General features: G+C 55.8%; 2 protein-coding genes across 7 annotated transcripts in view; one reads left to right on the forward strand and one right to left on the reverse strand.

Moving 5' to 3' along the window:
* Positions 1-8,013, reverse strand: part of PACS2 (phosphofurin acidic cluster sorting protein 2) — a 72,393-nt gene extending 64,380 nt beyond the window's left edge. For 4 of the 6 annotated variants that reach the window (XM_083847641.1, XM_083847639.1, XM_083847640.1 and 1 more), the window contains exon 1: positions 7,835-8,012. In XM_083847641.1, the coding sequence (XP_083703767.1) occupies positions 7,835-7,962 (128 nt within the window). In that variant the 5' untranslated portion in view covers positions 7,963-8,012. Of the gene's footprint in view, positions 1-7,834 lie in introns of all 6 variants that reach the window. The other 2 variants (XM_083847643.1, XM_083847642.1) reach the window with 1 other exon arrangement.
* Positions 8,014-8,215: 202 nt separating this feature from the next.
* SEC22B (SEC22 homolog B, vesicle trafficking protein) lies at positions 8,216-16,290 on the forward strand. Its single transcript, XM_083847660.1, has 5 exons — positions 8,216-8,381; positions 8,543-8,652; positions 12,630-12,790; positions 13,801-13,947; positions 14,299-16,290. The coding sequence occupies exons 1-5, from the start codon at positions 8,307-8,309 to the stop codon at positions 14,451-14,453; spliced, it is 648 nt and encodes a 215-aa protein (XP_083703786.1). The 5' UTR covers positions 8,216-8,306; the 3' UTR covers positions 14,454-16,290.
* Positions 16,291-16,785: the final 495 nt, after the last annotated feature.

The following is a 16,785-nucleotide window of genomic DNA, read 5'->3' on the forward strand; positions in this document are numbered from 1 at the left end:
AGCAGCAGTGTGCCTGCGCACGCTCCTCTCGTGGCACAGCCTGGCAAGCAGCTGCACGACGAGGGAATTGCCCTGGCACACGGTCCCACGAGAGCTGCCCTGTGACGAGGCGCTGCCAAGCCACCATCTCACCGCTTCAACCAGCGCCCAGCGGGACCGACGTGCTCCCAAAGGCGCGGGCACCGGCAGCTCCGCACCGCTGACGTGCCCCAGCCCTCGCAGCCGTTCCCTCCGACCTGGGGGGGGAGGGACAAGCTGCATGTCACGACGGCACGGTCACGGAACCAGGGTGTGCAGCTGGGGATTGCTTGTGGATGGGGCGGTGCAGACCTGAGCCTCTGCTGGTGCTCAGGAGCTGGGGTGCGCCTGGTGTCAGCGTGCTCCCCAGGCAGAGGCTGGCCGCTCAGCAGAAAGGGGATACGGACTTCTATAGGCTATATATAGATAAGGCTTCCTAAGAATCTCTTGACAGGGCTTATTCTCTGCTCTATATCTAGATCTGGCCGCGTGCCTGCTGGGAAATACACATCAGACAAGCGTGTGTGCGAGCTGTGGCTTGCTGCGGCCATTAACCAGAGCGAGCCCTGCACTTTGCGCTGCAGCACCCCTGAAGCGCAGGCCAGGACCGCAGAACGAGCTCTGGGGTTTCCCCTACCTCCGCTTGCAGCCCTCCGTGTGTTTCCCTGCAGAGGTGAAGATCCCTTTAGAAATCTCTCCTGCACAAGACATTTACTTCGGGCAGCCACGAGCACCTCCAAGCCCTCACGCTACAGCAGTTTTGTCGAGAAATGAAAAGAGGAGGGAAAGGCTTCTGAACTGTCAAGCTTAACAAAGCAAAGGGATCCGATGGAAAGAGACAGAATCTTTCTCCAGAGGAATTTCAACAGCAGAAGAAAGCATTTTGCTGAGCAGCAAGCACATGCCTCCCCTCACCCTGCGCGCTGCCACACACTTGATCCCCCTCCTGCACAGCCTCGCACCTTCAAACCCTCACCTCCCGGCAGCAACACGAGCTTAGAAACTCCATCCCGGCTCACCAGGGCTGCTCCTTTTTAGGGCAGAAGCAGCTGCCCAGAAGGACCTGCAGGTTTTGGTTAAGCACCAGTGTTCCCTCGCCCCTACTCCTTTTTGCTTACCTTCTACAAGCTCCAGAGCACCTGACTGCCCAAAAAGTGAATCAGCCGCAGAGGGGAGTCGGATTATCTTTAGAGCGAGCTAGAGCTCAAAGGGGTCCTGCACATCTTAGAGCACACGGGTAACGGTGGCTGCACCGGCAATGAAATGACCACATTTATCTCTCTCCCTAAGGCAGGTCGGATGAGCTGACCAAGCCGCCCGGTGTCCGGGCACTGCTCCCTGCCCGAGCGGCACACGCCGTCCCCAGGGCATTTCCCAGCACGTGCAAACACCGAAGAGACAACCAGCTGATTGTCCAAACCAGCCCAGAGGCTGTGGCTGAGGAGCACACTGCCACGACACCGGAGCTGCTATTTTATGCTGACGTGCCTGCTTGCAGCAGAACAAGCGCTACTTTCCTTGACATCTTCTGAACTGAGATCTGAGCAACCACGCAGACTTCAAACTCTTTCGAAACACCCGCAACCCAAACACTGCTTTCAGCACAGAAACTTCCGAGAGCACCAGGCTGGAGTGCAGTCAGCCCACGACTTCCACGAGGTGCCCAGCCTCCAACAGCTGCGGAGGCGCAGCGGCCACCACACCACCCCGAGCCAAGCACGCATCGCCGTACACAAGCTGATTTTTATTTTTACCGCACTCTTTATAAATTATATCACTTTCCCTGTGAGGCAGGGGAGGTCCAACACTGGCATTTGAGCTCCTGATCAAAAATAGTTGTTGCTCAGCAAGAAACTGTGCTTGAGGCCAGCCTGGTGTGCAGACGCGTGGCTACGAGATGGGAAGGAACAGGTCGGCAACCCCAGAAGGAAGGCGCAGCTCGTGACAAGTGTCACAGCCACGCAAAGCAGGCCAGGAAAGCCTGAAGTGGTCCTAGAGGAGGAAACGAGTTCCAGGCTCCAGCAGGCATGCAACCAGGCAGCCCGCACGTCTACTTTCCCCAACACAAGGAGCGTGTCTTCCTCCTTCCCCCAGGCTCAGGTGCACGAGGCAGCTTTGCAGACCCTCTGCTCCAGCTGTGCTGACCCGAGAAGAGGGTCTACACATGCAGAAGTCCTCAACCAGCCCGGTTTTTGGAGAATCCCTCCTCCAGGGCCAGAGGCTCTTGCGTGCCCATCAGAGAGCTGTCTAGGCAATTCATTGTTTTAAACAAACGAGCGATTAGCAAGGATCCACTGTCTCCTTGTGAAGCTGGCCGCATGCCCTGCAAGCCTCCGCGTCGCTGTGCAGGGCTATAATCCAATTAAACCTCGCCACGAGAGGAGCTTCCCGCTATCACATTCAATTAGGCGTGTAAGCCTCTTATCATCCGCACGTCGGGATCCGCTTGGGCGAGAACTCCTGCTGCACCGTCGGAGAGGTGGCGTTCGTCGGCCGAGCAGAGCGGAACGCGGATGTCGCGTCTGGAGCCACAGGAAGACCTCACGAGGCAGGAAACTCACACCGCCGGCTTAGAGGGAGGTAGAAACACAGGAAAAATAAAAGGCGGTGACCAACTCCTGCCCACTCACGGCTGCACGCTCCCCGAGGGCTCCTCTCCCCACCTTCCTCCTACTTTCCCGTGGAAATGGAGAGGTCCTGGAGGAGCGCAAGAGCCCCAGAGGGATCCCTCTCTCTCTCTCCAGCAAGGCAATGGAAAGGGAAGGGATAATGGAGGGCCTGGCAATACAGAGCCCGCTGGCAGCCAGCCACCAATTCCATAGGAAATACCCTCCCTAGAAGGTCACCAGAACGGTGGCAAAGTTTGGCCCAAAAGAATTAGGAAAAGCTGCCAAGACGTGACGCAAATGAAGCCAGCGAGCAGGCCAGCTTCCTGCGCGAGGCCGACACACCAAGCGCGCTTGGAAAAAGAGATTGAGGGTTGCAAGGAGCATAATGGCCTCTTGTCACGGCCCCGTTGTTGCTTTCCTTTTTTTCTGGCAGAGAAGCGGGATGTTTTGTTGCCGGTTGATTAATCTATTATGCAAATCATTTCGTTGCTAATTTGGTACGGACGCGAGCTTGCCACGGAAATCATCTGTGGGCTAGGGGCTGGCGAGATGAGGAGCACCAGCAACTCCCTTCCACCAGCAGCAGCACGGTCCCCTCCTGCCAGGGACCTGACCATGATCTGACCCCAGGGCTGCCGGAGAACGGGCAGAGCCTCCAGGGAGCGCGAGGGGAAGGCTCCTCGGACACCTGCCGGCTGAAAGCCCCCTTCCAGAGCGCCCCTGCCTTCTGCTCCCTGAAAAATCCCACCCAGAGACCTTTCGCTCGCAGGTTTCAAACTTTTTCAGAACTGCTCTTCATGCACGAGCTTAAGCTTACGTCAGCTAAAGGAAGACTCAAAGAGGTCTAATGGGAAGTTCACCTCTGACAAACCGTTCAGCCTCTACACAGACTTTTTTCTCCACTGAATACAAGAACCCAACAACTGCCGTGATAGGATTTACGCTGGGAGCACGAAGGGATCACTTGATAGCTCCCAAAGGAACGTTATTTTGGGCTGCTTCTTTTCCATGAAGATTTCTTTTTCCTTCCAGCCCCAAAGCAGGGGAAAAACAGGACCTACTGGCTCCAAGAGCAAAGGGCTTTGGGCACCGCGCCTTACCCCAAACATTTCGCTTCCACTGCTCAGTTCTGGATGTTTTGCCTCACGCATCTCAAATGTTTAACATCGCCTTAGTTAGCAATCTTTTTTAAAGCCTATCTCGCGTGCTCATTTGTATTCAATTTCCTTCAGTGGTAAAACGCTAGGCATTCCATGCTATTCAAGCAAAATCAAAACAAAGCCTCCAAATAAGCACTTTCGAGACGTACCTAGTCATCTGAGTAATTAGACATTTTCCTGGTTCCAAATGTACCGAAACCCACAGGCAGCTCCCAAGGAACGTGCCAGCAGCTACCCTAACAAACCAGAGCTCTTCCTAACCGTTAGTTCAGGAGGTTAAGACATGTTTCAAACACCACCTCTCCCCACCTGAATTAACCAGTGATTTCACTTCCTTCGTGTGCTCTCAGGCGCCTCTGCCAGCCACACCAACTCGATCACCTGCAGGCAGCTGCCGGCAGCACAGAGCAGTGGAAGGAGATGGAGCTGGCACAGCGAGGGGAGCAGAGCCCAGGGCGTGAGCAAACTCATGGATCTGCTCAGCTGCTGTGAATCCGCAGCCTCAATCGGTTGCCATTGCCCCAGGGAAGTCCGCACCAGGGCCAGCACAAAGCCCACATGCTGCGAGGCCATCCCACAGCACCGAGCAGCAACATCCCCACGAGAGCGGCCTCCCGTCCGAGCCCAGGGGATGCACGTGGAATCTGTTCACGTTTCCTCACCCCACAGGCAAGCTACGGGGGCAGTGGCACATGAAACACACAGGCAGCGCCCGAACAGCGATCTCCAGCACAATTTTTTTTCCAAAATTTCCATTTTTTTTCTTCTCCTCATTATTTCCACGGGGCATCAGGTCATACTTGCCCTATCTGCAGTTCAGCCTCACGGCACTCCACTTCACAGTCCAAACCTTAACGTGAACTTTCTTAATTATATGGGAATTAAGGCAGTAACCTAAAGCAAACCTTGTCCCGAATGGGAGCACTGACCCTTGCCACCTCCTGTTCCAGCAGACCCTCCTGCCAAAAAAAATCTTTCCTCCCAAGACTGTTTTCTTCCTCTGAACAGCCTCCGCATGCTGCTGCCTCCTCCTGAGGCTCTCTCAGAATGGTACTGTGGTTCTGCCATTCTCATCCACAGCTTCATCGACAGCACTTTGGAATGAAAAAAAAAAAAAGAAAAAACCACACAATAATTCATATTTTTCAATGTGAGGAAACTGAGTAGAAAGGCTTGATTCCCTCAAACATCACTCTTCATTTTTGCAGGTACAGGGTGAACTTTATGAAGGGTAACCCTCCAGGAAGGAAAACAGTTCAACACACAGAGGTAAGGAATGGGAGAAGAAGGTAGGCACCGTTCCCTTCCGGCCCGGAGCAGTTACACCCAGATAGCGAGGCAGCCTGAGTCACGTTTCGGGGATGACTAAAGGAAAGTGCTCGCATTCCCGAAGCAGCCCCGTCAGGAACCCCAGGAGCTATACGTGCCGAAGAAAGACGTCAGAAGAGCAAGGGAGACCAGCACACGCACACAACGCCGCCCGGCCTCGCGTTTCACTGCCCGCATGGCCCCAGCACGCCGCTACAGCTTCCTTAAGTTCAGACCCAGCAACTCTGCAGAGGCACCGAGGCAGCCTTCCAGCTTTCACCGAACCTCCCCAAACCGAACAGGTTTTGGTAAATCAGGCGCTGAGGAGCGGCGCTTCCCAGGTCCTGCTCCCAGAGCCCTCATCTCAGCCGCCCTCGGGGAGCGCACGCCGCGTGGGCGCAAAGCCCTGTCCGAAAACCCACACGCTGCTTCCAGCCAGGCCCTCCCGCTCCGACTTACCATGGGAGAAGTGGGTGAGAAACAGAGGAAGAGCCAAAAAAATAAGAAAGGGGAAGGAAGCAGCAGGCCCTCCCCAAACGCGCGCCCCTCTTCCCTGAATCCCCTGACTTGCTGCCAAGCCGTAACCTCTCCTCGTCCTGTCAGCAGGAACCTGGAGCGGGACTCGGAACCGGTGAAATCTCACACGAGACCCAGGCAGTGCCACGCTGCTCGACCACACGCCGAGGCCCGCTGTCCTCCACATCCTCTTTTCACGTCCCAGCAGACGTCTGCTCGAACACCAAGCTTATTCTGAATATAGTTTCCCCCGCAGGACAGTTTTCATCCCAATCCCTCTCGCTTTAACACAAAAAAAATCTTAAACAGCTTTGTGTAACAGAAAAATCATTACGACGTGAACTTAAAACGCAGAGGTGGCAGCACAACTTGGAGAATGCCGGAGCTCGAAGACCTTTATCGCAGCAATTTTTTGTGAAGCCTGTAATGAAATGCAACGCGTGGACCTAACGCGGCATCACAAGACACAACGATAAATAGCAGAATTTCGCGCCCAGGCCTCGCACCCAGCTGCTGCCACAGAACCTGCGCTTTGCCCAGGACACGCAGCGCAGCAGGCGCCGCACCGCGCGGTCAGACCGACCCCTCTGCAGGAGCTGCAGCCTCGGCTGCTTCTGCCTTCATTTCAGGGCAAGAAACCCTCTCGGCCTCCCAGCCAGAGTCGCAGCCCCGCCACGCATCGCGTCCCTGACGCAGCGCCCGCACGCCTGCCCAGCCCACGTGGAGGGACAGGCAACGGCAAAAACGGGGCCAAAACTGGAGGGACCCGCTGCCACACGGAAACTCACGCAGCAGCTTGCTGCAGAGGCTCCAGAATTTTCCCCCCAGCACCCCCCGGACCCCGGGCACTGCCTGTAATCCGCTGCCCACCCGGCCCCGGAGCCCCCCGAGGGTGCAGCCCCCGTGCCCCTCCGTGCAGGGCCGGTGTCCTTACGCTGCGTTTTGTGGTCATCCCCAGAGCTGCAAACACGCACGCTAGGTCGGGAGCTAGTTTTCATATCTGCAAGTATCAGCATAAATGGTAATGCAGGACTGAAAGTCCTTGACAGTGACGGACGCTCGCCGGTGGGCTTTTATTTTATTTCAGCGACCGCAGTTACGAGGCCGGGGGAGACAGAAACCCCGCTACCTTCCTGTACCGTGGGCGAGAAGGGTTTCAAAGCGGCATTACGACAGGGGTTCTGTGTCCTCTGCACACCACCGGGGTCGAGAAATTCGTGCTGGAGCCTGGCACAAGAACCAGAAGCTCCCCACCTGCTCCCACCTCCTTCTACAGGGGCACTCGGGGGGCACGCGTCCCCTCGGTGCCGGCCCCCCCCGAGACCTCCCTGTGCAGGGAAGGGAGGCTGAGCGGGGAAAGTTGCTGCCCGACGGACACTGCGAGGTGCCGGCGGCGCAGAGGGGATGGTACAGCTCCGGAAACGCGGGGTTTGGGTTATAAACCGGGATCGCCTGGAAACGCTCGGTTATAAACCGGGACCGCCTGCAAGCGCAGGGCTGGGTTATAAGGCACGACCACCTGCAAGCGCAGGATTTGGGTTACAAAGGGGATCGCCTGCAACTGCGGGACTTGGTTATAGAGCCAAGCCATCTGCAAGCGCAGGATCCAGGTTATAAATGGGATCGCCTCCAAGCGCAGGGCTTGGTTACGGCCCCAAACCGCCTCCAACCGCGGGACGCGGTTACGGACCGGGATCACCTGCAGCCGCGGGACTCGGTTATAAACCCAAACCGCCTGCAACCGCAGGGCTGGGTCACGAGGCACGGCCAGCCCCAGACGCAGGATTTGGGGTTTTCCCCCCCAAAACGCCCCCCCCCCCAGCCGGGGCTCAGGGCACAGCCACCGGGACCGGCCGAGCAGCGCGGAACATAGCGGGACCGGGGCGGCCGGAGGGCTCGCCGAGCCGTGCTCCCGGCGGCTCCGGTCCCTCGCCGCTCACTCACCGGGTAACCGCGATAAAAAAAAAAAAAAAAAGGAAATAAAAAGGGAGCGCCGGGAACTGGCCGGTACCGGCGCTCGGAGGGCGAGGCGGGTGCCCACCGGTAACGGGGACGGGGAGGGGAAGGGGAGGGGGCCGGCCCCGGTGCCCCCAAAGCGGGGCGGAGATGGGGGCACCGCCGCGCCGACCGGGAGCCCACAGCCGGGGCGCGGGGGGCTCAAACCGCGGGGAAGCGGGGCCGGGAGGGCGGTACCGGCGGGCTGGGCGCCGCCGCCGCCGTTACCTGGGGACGCAGCTGGGGCTGGAGCCGTCGATCTCCCAGGTGGCGAAGAGGTTCATGGGCACGGGGCGCCCCAGGGCCCCCGCGCCCCCCGGGAAGCTGAGGCGGCCCCGCTCCGCCGCCGCCGCCATGGCCGCCGGCCCCCCGCGCACACCGGCACCGCGCCGCCCGCCCCGCCCCGCCCCGCCCGCCGTCACGTGGGAGGGGCGGGGCCGCGCGGCGGTGGGCGGGGCCTCGCTGCTGGTGGGCGTGGTTAGGGCGGTGGGGTGGGGGCGTGGCCTCGCTGTTCCTGAAGCCACGCCCACCTCGCGGAGGCCACGCCCGCCGCCGCCGCAGCACCGGGGCGGTTTCCGGAAGTGGCGGCGGCTGCGCAGGGACCGGAAGTCGGCTCTATCCCTAGAGCGGAAGTCGGTGCGGCGGCTTCCGGCCAGCTCAGAGTCGGCGGCGGAGGCGGCGGCGGTGGGGGGCTGCGAGGATGGTGCTGCTCACCATGATCGCCCGCGTGGCGGACGGGCTGCCGCTGGCCGCCTCCATGCAGGAGGACGAGCAGGTGGGGCTCAGCCGCGGGGGCGGGGCCCGGAGCCTCCCCTCAGGCCTCGGCGGGGTCCCGGGGCCGGGCGGGCGGCGCTGCCCGCGGAGGGGTGGGGGGCGGGCCCGGCAGGCGCCCCCCGGCCGCGGCCCTCAGCCTGTGCTCCCTCCCTCCCTCCGCAGTCCGGCCGCGACCTGCAGCAGTACCAGAGCCAGGCGAAGCAGCTGTTCCGCAGGCTGAACGAGCAGTCCCCCACCAGGTGCACGCTCGAGGCGGGAGCCATGGCCTTCCAGTGAGTACCGGGGAGGGCGGGGGGCGGCTGGCAGCCCTGCCGGCCCGGTGCTGGGTGCGCCAAGGGACCCTGCCCGCTGTTGCGTCGCGGTGTGTGGTTTTCAGCCCGTTTCATTGCTCTGCCCTCGCTGAACACCGCGTAGGTTCTCTTCCCTTTAAGCTTTCTCTGTTTGCATACACTCTGTTTGCCCTCACTGGGTTCTCTGTATCTTCCACCTCCCTACCTTCATTGTTTTCTCTCTGCCTTCTGTGCATTTTCTTCTTAAAAAGATGCTCCACGCCTTCCCCTTCTCTTCTCTCTTAATAAGTCTTTGGTAAAAGCAGCTTGGCAGTACCACAGTGAACCCCTTCTGCACAGGACTCTCCTCTCCATAAGAGCGTACCTCATAATGCGTCCGCTTCCTGGGTCTGGGCACATGGGGCACCTCTGATTAATTTCATCGCTATATTTGCCGAACATGTTTTTCACACCTGGTAGATTTGTCAAATGTGTTGCATTTAATTAATCTCCTTAACTATTTGAAAACTTTCAGCTTAAATGCTCTTTTGGCTTTCTGCAGCAGCATGTTACTAAGGTAACTCAAATATAAAATAAGGAAAGCCTACGGAGAATGTGGGTCAGGTGCTCTTGGTCCCCAACTAATAGCAGTGGGGCAGGGAAGGAAAGCAGGAGGAAGAATTCACAGCCCATGAAAGGCAGGAGAGCAAGCTCATGTTTGAGAAGAGGAAATGCTTCTTTACGTGACCTGTAATTACCTAGCAGAATAACTGCGGGAGAATTGAATCAAACCCAAGGTCTTGTCAAGCATCAGAGTTATGTTCGTTGGAGAAGTAACCCCCAGTGAGACCGGGTGCCGCGTGGGGCCGCCAAGGCAGAGCTGTGCAGTTCTGGCAGTGGGGTTGTTCTCCGTCCCCAGACCCTGGTGGCTGGCTGCGTGTCAGCGGCTGGGTGGATGGGGAGGTGGCCTCCGAATCCGGGACAGCTGGCTTTAGTTCTGCACTCCTGTAGTGAGGGCCCTTTAGTGCCTCTCCTGCCCGACCCTTTTCTGAAGTGTTCAGGGATTCAGCAACGTGAGAAGACTTCTGGGAGAGGAGTCTTCAGCAAAAGCCTCGTGGTCCCTGGGGCAGCTTTTCTCGTGGTTGGCTGACGTACAGCCGACTGCTGCAAGATTGCTTGGTTTGGTTTTTCCCTTGGCTCTGCTTGGCTCTGATAGGGAGCTGTAGTGGTCAGAGGGTGGCAGTGATTCAGGTTGTCTGCCTGTTCTTATCTCCTGTAGGGTTTGGGTGGTGTTCGCAGAGTTAACTGGAGAGTGCTGCTCTGCATCTTCTTCGTAGAAGTTGAAACTTGCTAGAATTAAAAAAAAAAAAAAGTGTTTCTAAACGTTCCTGTGGCACAAAATAAGAGGTACTTGTTTTCAGATGGGACATTAAGGCAGTGAAGAGAAGAATGCTATCAGATCAGAACATCTCCTGTGATAGCGGTGCAGGAACAGGAAAGGGAGGAAACGGGGGAGTTTGAGATTTAGTCTGACATAACGCTGATGGCCGTGCTCTCAGTGAACGCAGCACGTCTTGTCTTCTGCCAGATCAGAGCTCCGACTGCTGAGGGCAGCATAAGCTAGGGCTGAGCAGTTTGTGGTGCGAGAGGAGCGTGGCTGAGGGCACTGCTGAGCTTGCTGAGATGGCGGTGGGCGTTTTTAGCTCGATCATCTCAGAGGAGAGCCTAGTCGTGGTGAAGTGTACGGCTCACACAACGACTGCTGAAGTGATGGCCATAAATGTACGGTGTAGGCTTCAGCTCCCGAAGCTGTGTCACCCCTCCAGCCGCAGCTCCTGCTGCGCACGGCCGTGCAGGTGCACAAACACCCACGTAGCCGCTGTGCTGCGGGTCGGGAGGTGACCTTTGGCTCATTAACGGCCTGAGGCTCCTACCTATCATGTTGAAAGCAACCCTTGGTCATTGCCACTGATACCAGGCAGAAGGGTAAAGCTTCTCTCTCAAAATTATCCAAAACAAGTACAAAAACCTGCTGGCTGCGCTCAGGATACAGAAGTTAAAGCTGGCAGACTGCAAATGTTTGCCCCTGCCGAGCAGACCGCGTGCTCGGGTGCTGTCTGAAACTCAGAAGGTGCAAAATTCAGAGCGATGTCCAGCTGTGCGGGAGCGCTGTTCTGCTCGTGGGCTGAGCCTGGCAAAACTGCCTGCCTCCAGGGCAAGAGGAGGTGTGCCTGCTCGCCCTGGTGCTGGCAGATGGACTTCAGATCCAAGGTATCACATCGGGAAAAAGCAGCCGGGGAGCGCAGCCGCACCGACAGGACGCGCTCCTCCGACTGCTCGCACCTTCAGCCCGCTGCTCTGGCTCCCGGGGAGCACTGTTCCTGCCTGCCTTGCTTGTTTCAGAAGGCTTTTCAAATACTGTTGTTGGTGACTGTGGCTAAACCAAGCTCTGAGTGAAATTTGGAGCGTCTCTGAGCTGCCGAACAGGTCTCGGAGGGTGAGGAGAGAACAGGGGCAGGACGTGCTGTAGGATTAGTCCTAGGGACCGGTGCTGTCCAGGCTGAGGGACACACAAACGTGGGCTTGTGGGGATGAGCCTCTGAGAGTTGTAGAGGCAGCAGACACGGATACTGTGAGCCAGAAGCAAGCTGAGTAAGGTGCATTTGAAGGATTTGGGCCTTTTGGGGTGTCTGGAAGCACAGCGGGGACAAAGTTGTTTTATAAGCTTGATGCAACTATTAATACAATTTTTAAGCTACTTATTTAACGACAGTGCCCTTACGAGTAGGTTAATTCTCTAATATGCCATTAAGCTCCGCGCTAACTAGACTGCTACGTAATGGCCTTGTACAGAAAGTCAGAGGAAGGTAACGTACAAGTAACATTCAAATTCCATCTTGAATGAAACAGCTAAAATTTTCAGAGCGTATCCGGGGCTGTCTGCCAGCTCCTCTGCCTTGGCTTTGGTAGAAATGTTGCTGCCTCTTTTTGTATTGGCCAGCTGAGGAGGAAAGTGGAGTAAGGATCATACAGCAGCAGCAAATTGCAGTGAAACCCAAACAACACCAGAAATCTTGAGGCTAATTCCATCTTATCCCTCATTTCGGTAGGGTTTTTAGCTGAATCAGAAGGGAACACCTCTCCCCGTTCTTTGTGCTCACGGAGACGCTGAAACAAGCTCAGCACTAAAGCGCTGCAAAAAAATGAGGATTAGATGCAATAGGGAATGGGGTGGGAGGTGAAGAAGACATCTCTGCGCGTTCCCCTGCAGAGCAAATCAAACTGCGTTAAACAGCATCGGCACCTCCTGTTCAGCATCGCTCTGGGGCTCCTCCCGCCGCAGCCCAGGCACTGGTAGCACACTCATGCTTAGCCTTTGCACGTGTGCCGGGGAGCCCACCAGAGCCCATCTAGCACCTGTATTTTATTCAGCTGCCTTTGAGGTGCACGCGGACAGCAACACCCGACCGACAGGTGAGTGCTGGGGAGGAAGGGGGCACCCAGCCCTCCAAAAGGGCAGGTGGGAGCTGGCAGCCGCTGGGCGCCCCGTCAGAGGGTTGGCACGCTGAGACCAGGTTCCTGTGCGTGCCTGAACCTCGTGGCAGGGCTTTTTGTTTGTGGGCCTCAGGTACTCGGCTGTGCCGTGCTGTTTTAGAGTTGTGCTTGGCCACCTTCCCCTCTGCTCTGCTGGCAAACTCTCTTGTGCTTCCCTTCCGACTGCGGAAGCATCCTCCCTTTTGGCTCTGAAGTTATTACTCTTGTTACGGGTATTTTCTTTTGATGATACTCAAAGGCCAACTTTTGTCCCAGTGAAGTCAAAGATTAGGTTCTGTTAGAGCTGGTACAGGGTCTAAGACCGTGAGGAAATTTATTTTAGGTGAAGGACAAAAGCTGACGCGTCCGGGTGCAAGGTGGGAAAAGTGATGCCGGAGAGGATGGATCCAAAACCACTTGGTTAATTCTGTCTGCTGTTCTTCTAGCTACATCATCGAGAAAGGGGTTTGTTACCTGGTCCTGTGCGAGTCTGCCTTCCCGAAGAAGCTGGCCTTTGCCTACCTGGAAGATTTGCATTCGGAGTTTGATGAGCAGCACGGCAAGAAGGTGCCGACGGTCTCCAGGCCCTATTCCTTCATCGAATTTGGTGAGGTCCCTCTTTCTGGTGCTAGAGAAATGGGTGTTTTGAGTGAGGAACGCTTGTGAACAGAGAAATAGTAGGAAAATGGTAGATGCCCTTTGATTCAGATTTCTGTAAGTCTTTTGGCTCGTCTCCAGCGAATGTTTGCAAGCAGTCTGTTGGCTGTCTGAGCAGTGCTCCCACTCCTTTGGCAGCTGGGCTGCTCTCTGTTACGTGAGCTTTTTCTCCACGTTGCATCCCAGGGAGATGGTGTGCAGCTAATAACGTGCAGTAAGGCTTTTTGATACAGCGCCCTGGATGGGAGGGAGTGGGGTGAGAGTGCGAGGAAAACCAGTATCCACTGGTGTGCTGGGAAGGGAGGGAGAACCCCAGATGAATGCGCTGAGGTCTTGTTTTCCTGGTGGTGGTGTGTTCTCCTCTGGTGTGCCCACAGAAACAGAACCAGGGGCGTGTGGACAGAGCCTGGAAGAACGTTGTTCTCCTGGAGGCAGCACGATCTCTCAGCCTTCCTGCCTTGCTTTTAGGCTGAGCCTTTGTGTCGTCCTGTGCTGAGCTGGAGGAGCAGGCTGAGGAGCCCAAAGCTTCTAACCCATGTCCGCAGCCTCTCCCCGCAGCCGGACTGAGGCTCGGAACTGCTTGTTAACGTTTTATTCTTTTCTAATCAGGTGACTGCATTTTGAGGTGGGAGGGGAGAAGCAAGGCTTACATCGTGTTCTGTTACTTGTAGTCATTTCATTTACAGTGAGAGGTGTGTTAACCTGAAGTTGAATGGTTCCGCCCCCCGTGCCCTTTTGCCTCTGCATTTGGGGGTGTGTTTCTATGAACACAATTCACCAGAAACCCTGGGGATTTTCACAGAACACCCCTGACCTATCAGACCACTGACTGGAAGTCGTGGCGGGTCCTTCAGTTTCAGATGTAGGCTGAAGAAGAGACAGTCCAGTTCCTTTTGCAGGGCAAAGCAGGGGATTTTGGGGAGATAAGAGCTTCCCTCTGACAGCTCTCTCTTGTTCCAGACACCTACATCCAGAAAACCAAGAAACTCTACATCGACAGCCGGGCGAGGAGGAACCTGGGCTCCATCAACACAGAGCTGCAGGACGTGCAGAGGATTATGGTGGCCAACATCGAGGAAGTCTTACAGCGAGGAGAGGCACTTTCAGGTACAGCCAGTGGCTGCCGTTTGGTGAATGGTTCCTTGTCCCCTCGGTCAGCTGGGTGGGGAGAGCATACCAGAGGGAAAGGTTTCCTAATTCCGGGGAAGAGCAACGGACTCTGGGTTCTCCATTTGGTGGGTATGGTGCTGGTGCTTCTTTTGTGTGAGACTAGTGCCTCCCCACCTCGGTGGCTCTCATCCCAACAGGACAAGCACCAGAGCGCTGCAGACAGGCACAAGTCACGCTGCCATGTGATGTCTCAGCTGCTCCAGAGACACTTGCTCAGTTAACCCAACATTTGGGGATCATTTGGTTGGGTTAATCTGCGTTAATTTCTCTGCCCTTTCCCTTCAACAGCTCTTGATTCCAAGGCCAACAACCTGTCCAGCTTGTCCAAGAAGTACCGCCAGGATGCGAAGTACCTGAACATGCGTTCCACCTACGCCAAACTTGCGGCCGTGGCTGTGTTTTTTATCATGCTGATCGTCTATGTGAGATTCTGGTGGCTGTGACTTCCTTTTGACACGAAGAGGGAAAGCCGGTAGCCTGGCAGATGTGTGTGTGTGCAGGACACCGGGCACGGGGGATGTGCATTAGAATCCACGCAGGACCATCACCTTTATGCAAGTGTCCTGAAAAGGTTAGGTGGCGCCTGAGTACCACACCTCTTAGCGAATCCGAACCGTAGGTGTAAAGGCTTGTTGTCTACAGGCTTTTCCTCTGAGGCAATTTGCACTAGGGTGCTGTCGCGGTTGACCTCCCGAGGTTCTGCACCCCTCTGAGGGGTGAGCTCTGGGAGCAGTCAATCGGTGCAGTTTAGCATAATCACCTTTGACGTCCTCCTCTTAAGTAGCTCTAGTGGGAACTGGACTCTAATGAACATTCCTTGTGTTGGCAATGGTTGCTTTTTTAGAATCTGGGTCTGTGTTTTTTTGGGGTTGTTTTTTTTTCTTTTTTTAAGACGACTCCCCTGTTTGAAGGCAAATACTGCTTTGTACATATTACAGTAGCTTTCACCTCTGTCAAGCTAGCTGTTAAGTTTTCTGTCTCTGACGTATTTTCAATTGCTTTAGGAACAATTGGGTGGTAAATAATGCCTTAAATACATTCTGTCTAGTGCTAGGAGAGGCAATGAAATATTACCGATTCCTACAAAATTAGACTCCAGGTTTGTAAGTGTCCACTTTCCCTCTCCTGGCAGCTGTGTATGACGGTATGTTTCCATGTGATTAAAAACAGGGTGTGTAGCTCAAGTGCTGTTGAAGCGGGCACAGTGCAAACTATGTCAGCATTGTCTGTTTTTTCCCTTCTATCTGCAGATTCACTACATTGTTTCCTTCCTCTTTACTACGCTTTCCTTCCAAAACGTGTCAAAACCGCCAGCATTTCGTCTCCGGAATGCTTGTTTTCTTTCTCCCTCTTCTACCCAAAGCAACCAAAAAAGCAAAACTCTGAATGTCGTTGTGAAGAAAAGGCAGTGTTTCCTTAAAGAAGACTTGAACTTTACATGAAGGATTCGAGAGGATAACTTTAAAACAGTGGAATCCTTTGGAAATGCCACCTTTTTTTCCTCTGGTCACCCTCTCCCTACCTCACTTGGGAAGTTGAAACTGTAGGTGAAGAAAAACTCATTGTGGGGCAATAGTATATAACTTCTTCTTTCTCATGGGCCAATCTATATAGTTCCAGTGTAATGTGATTATTTTTTATTGTTGGTCCAGCTGTGCTAGGAGTACAGCTTTATCTGTCAGCCTTTTTTTCCTTTCAACTAAAAAACAGCAAAGGGCTATAGGCCTTTCCACTCTTTTCCACACTCAAGTGTCTCTAACGCAGTAGGAAGCAGGCACTGTCACAGAAGAAAGTTTCAGGGTTCCCCAGCACCTTTTAAAAGCACATTCTGGTGTAGTTTTGGTTGTATAAACTGTGACCTGGAAGCGTTTCCTGCCCCTGGGTAGGGATCAGGGAGCCGTTGTCCTGCCTGGGAGCACTGTCCAGCCTGGCACCGTGTGGGACTGGCAGGGACGCAGTTAGCACTCGTCCATCGATCCCCTTAGCACCTCTGATCTGCCACGTAGGCTAAAATCATCTGTTTTCTGCATGATGCCAAGTCTTATGTTGTAGATTGCTTTATTATTACCATTTTTTATCCTTACACGTGGTGTCCCTTCCGGGTGGATGTCCCAGTGATGTAGGTCTGTGTGATGTAGGTGCCGGGAGGTGGGCAGGCACCGACCGTACCTGGATTGTTGTGACCGGGGGGGTGACGCTCCTGCAGCGACCAGCAGCTCCGCCAGCAGTTGCCTGCTGCAGCCCCACTGTCAGCCGTGAAATAAACGCTTCTGAAAAGTCCCTCGGCAGCGTGTCTCGTGTTTCCGTGATCCCGGAGGATGCCCTCATTCCTTCCAGGAGCGCAAGGGGGTGAAGACCCCACAGTTAACCCGCAGCTCTCCTGCAGCTCCCCGCTCGTGTGCGCTGCGGCCTGAGCAGTCAGTGCCAGCGCAGGGCCGGAGCTGCAGCCTGCAGATGGCAGTGCCTGCACGGAGCTGGCGCACGGCGCAGATCCCTGCCGGAGCTGGCACCCTTCCTGAGGGCGCCCCAACTTGTTGCGCTGCCCTGGCCTCCCTGGGGGCCCGCAGCATTGCTGGGCCCAAGCGATTTCTCCAAAAAATCTCTTTTGGGGTTCGCTTGCTGCTTCCAGGAGTGCGAAGGCCGTCGTGCATGGCAGGGAAGGACTGGGACCGCTGCGGGGACAGCAGTTAGCACTCGTGGACCGATCAGCCCTGCAAATCCTGTCCCCTGCCTCCCCGTGTGCCCCTGCCCGTGTCACGTACAAACCAGCTGCAT

This window comes from Anser anser (assembly GCF_964211835.1).
Source record: "Anser anser genome assembly, chromosome: 8".
Taxonomy (NCBI): domain Eukaryota; kingdom Metazoa; phylum Chordata; class Aves; order Anseriformes; family Anatidae; genus Anser; species Anser anser.

Bases quoted from the DNA above. Each gene is read 5' to 3' on its own strand.
- SEC22B (XM_083847660.1), top strand. From the start codon at position 8,307: ATGGTGCTGCTCACCATGATCGCCCGCGTGGCGGACGGGCTGCCGCTG. The intron at 8,653-12,629 runs GTGAGTACCGGG...CTGTTCTTCTAG, and splicing joins GCGGGAGCCATGGCCTTCCA to CTACATCATCGAGAAAGGGG. The intron at 12,791-13,800 runs GTGAGGTCCCTC...CTCTTGTTCCAG, and splicing joins CTATTCCTTCATCGAATTTG to ACACCTACATCCAGAAAACC.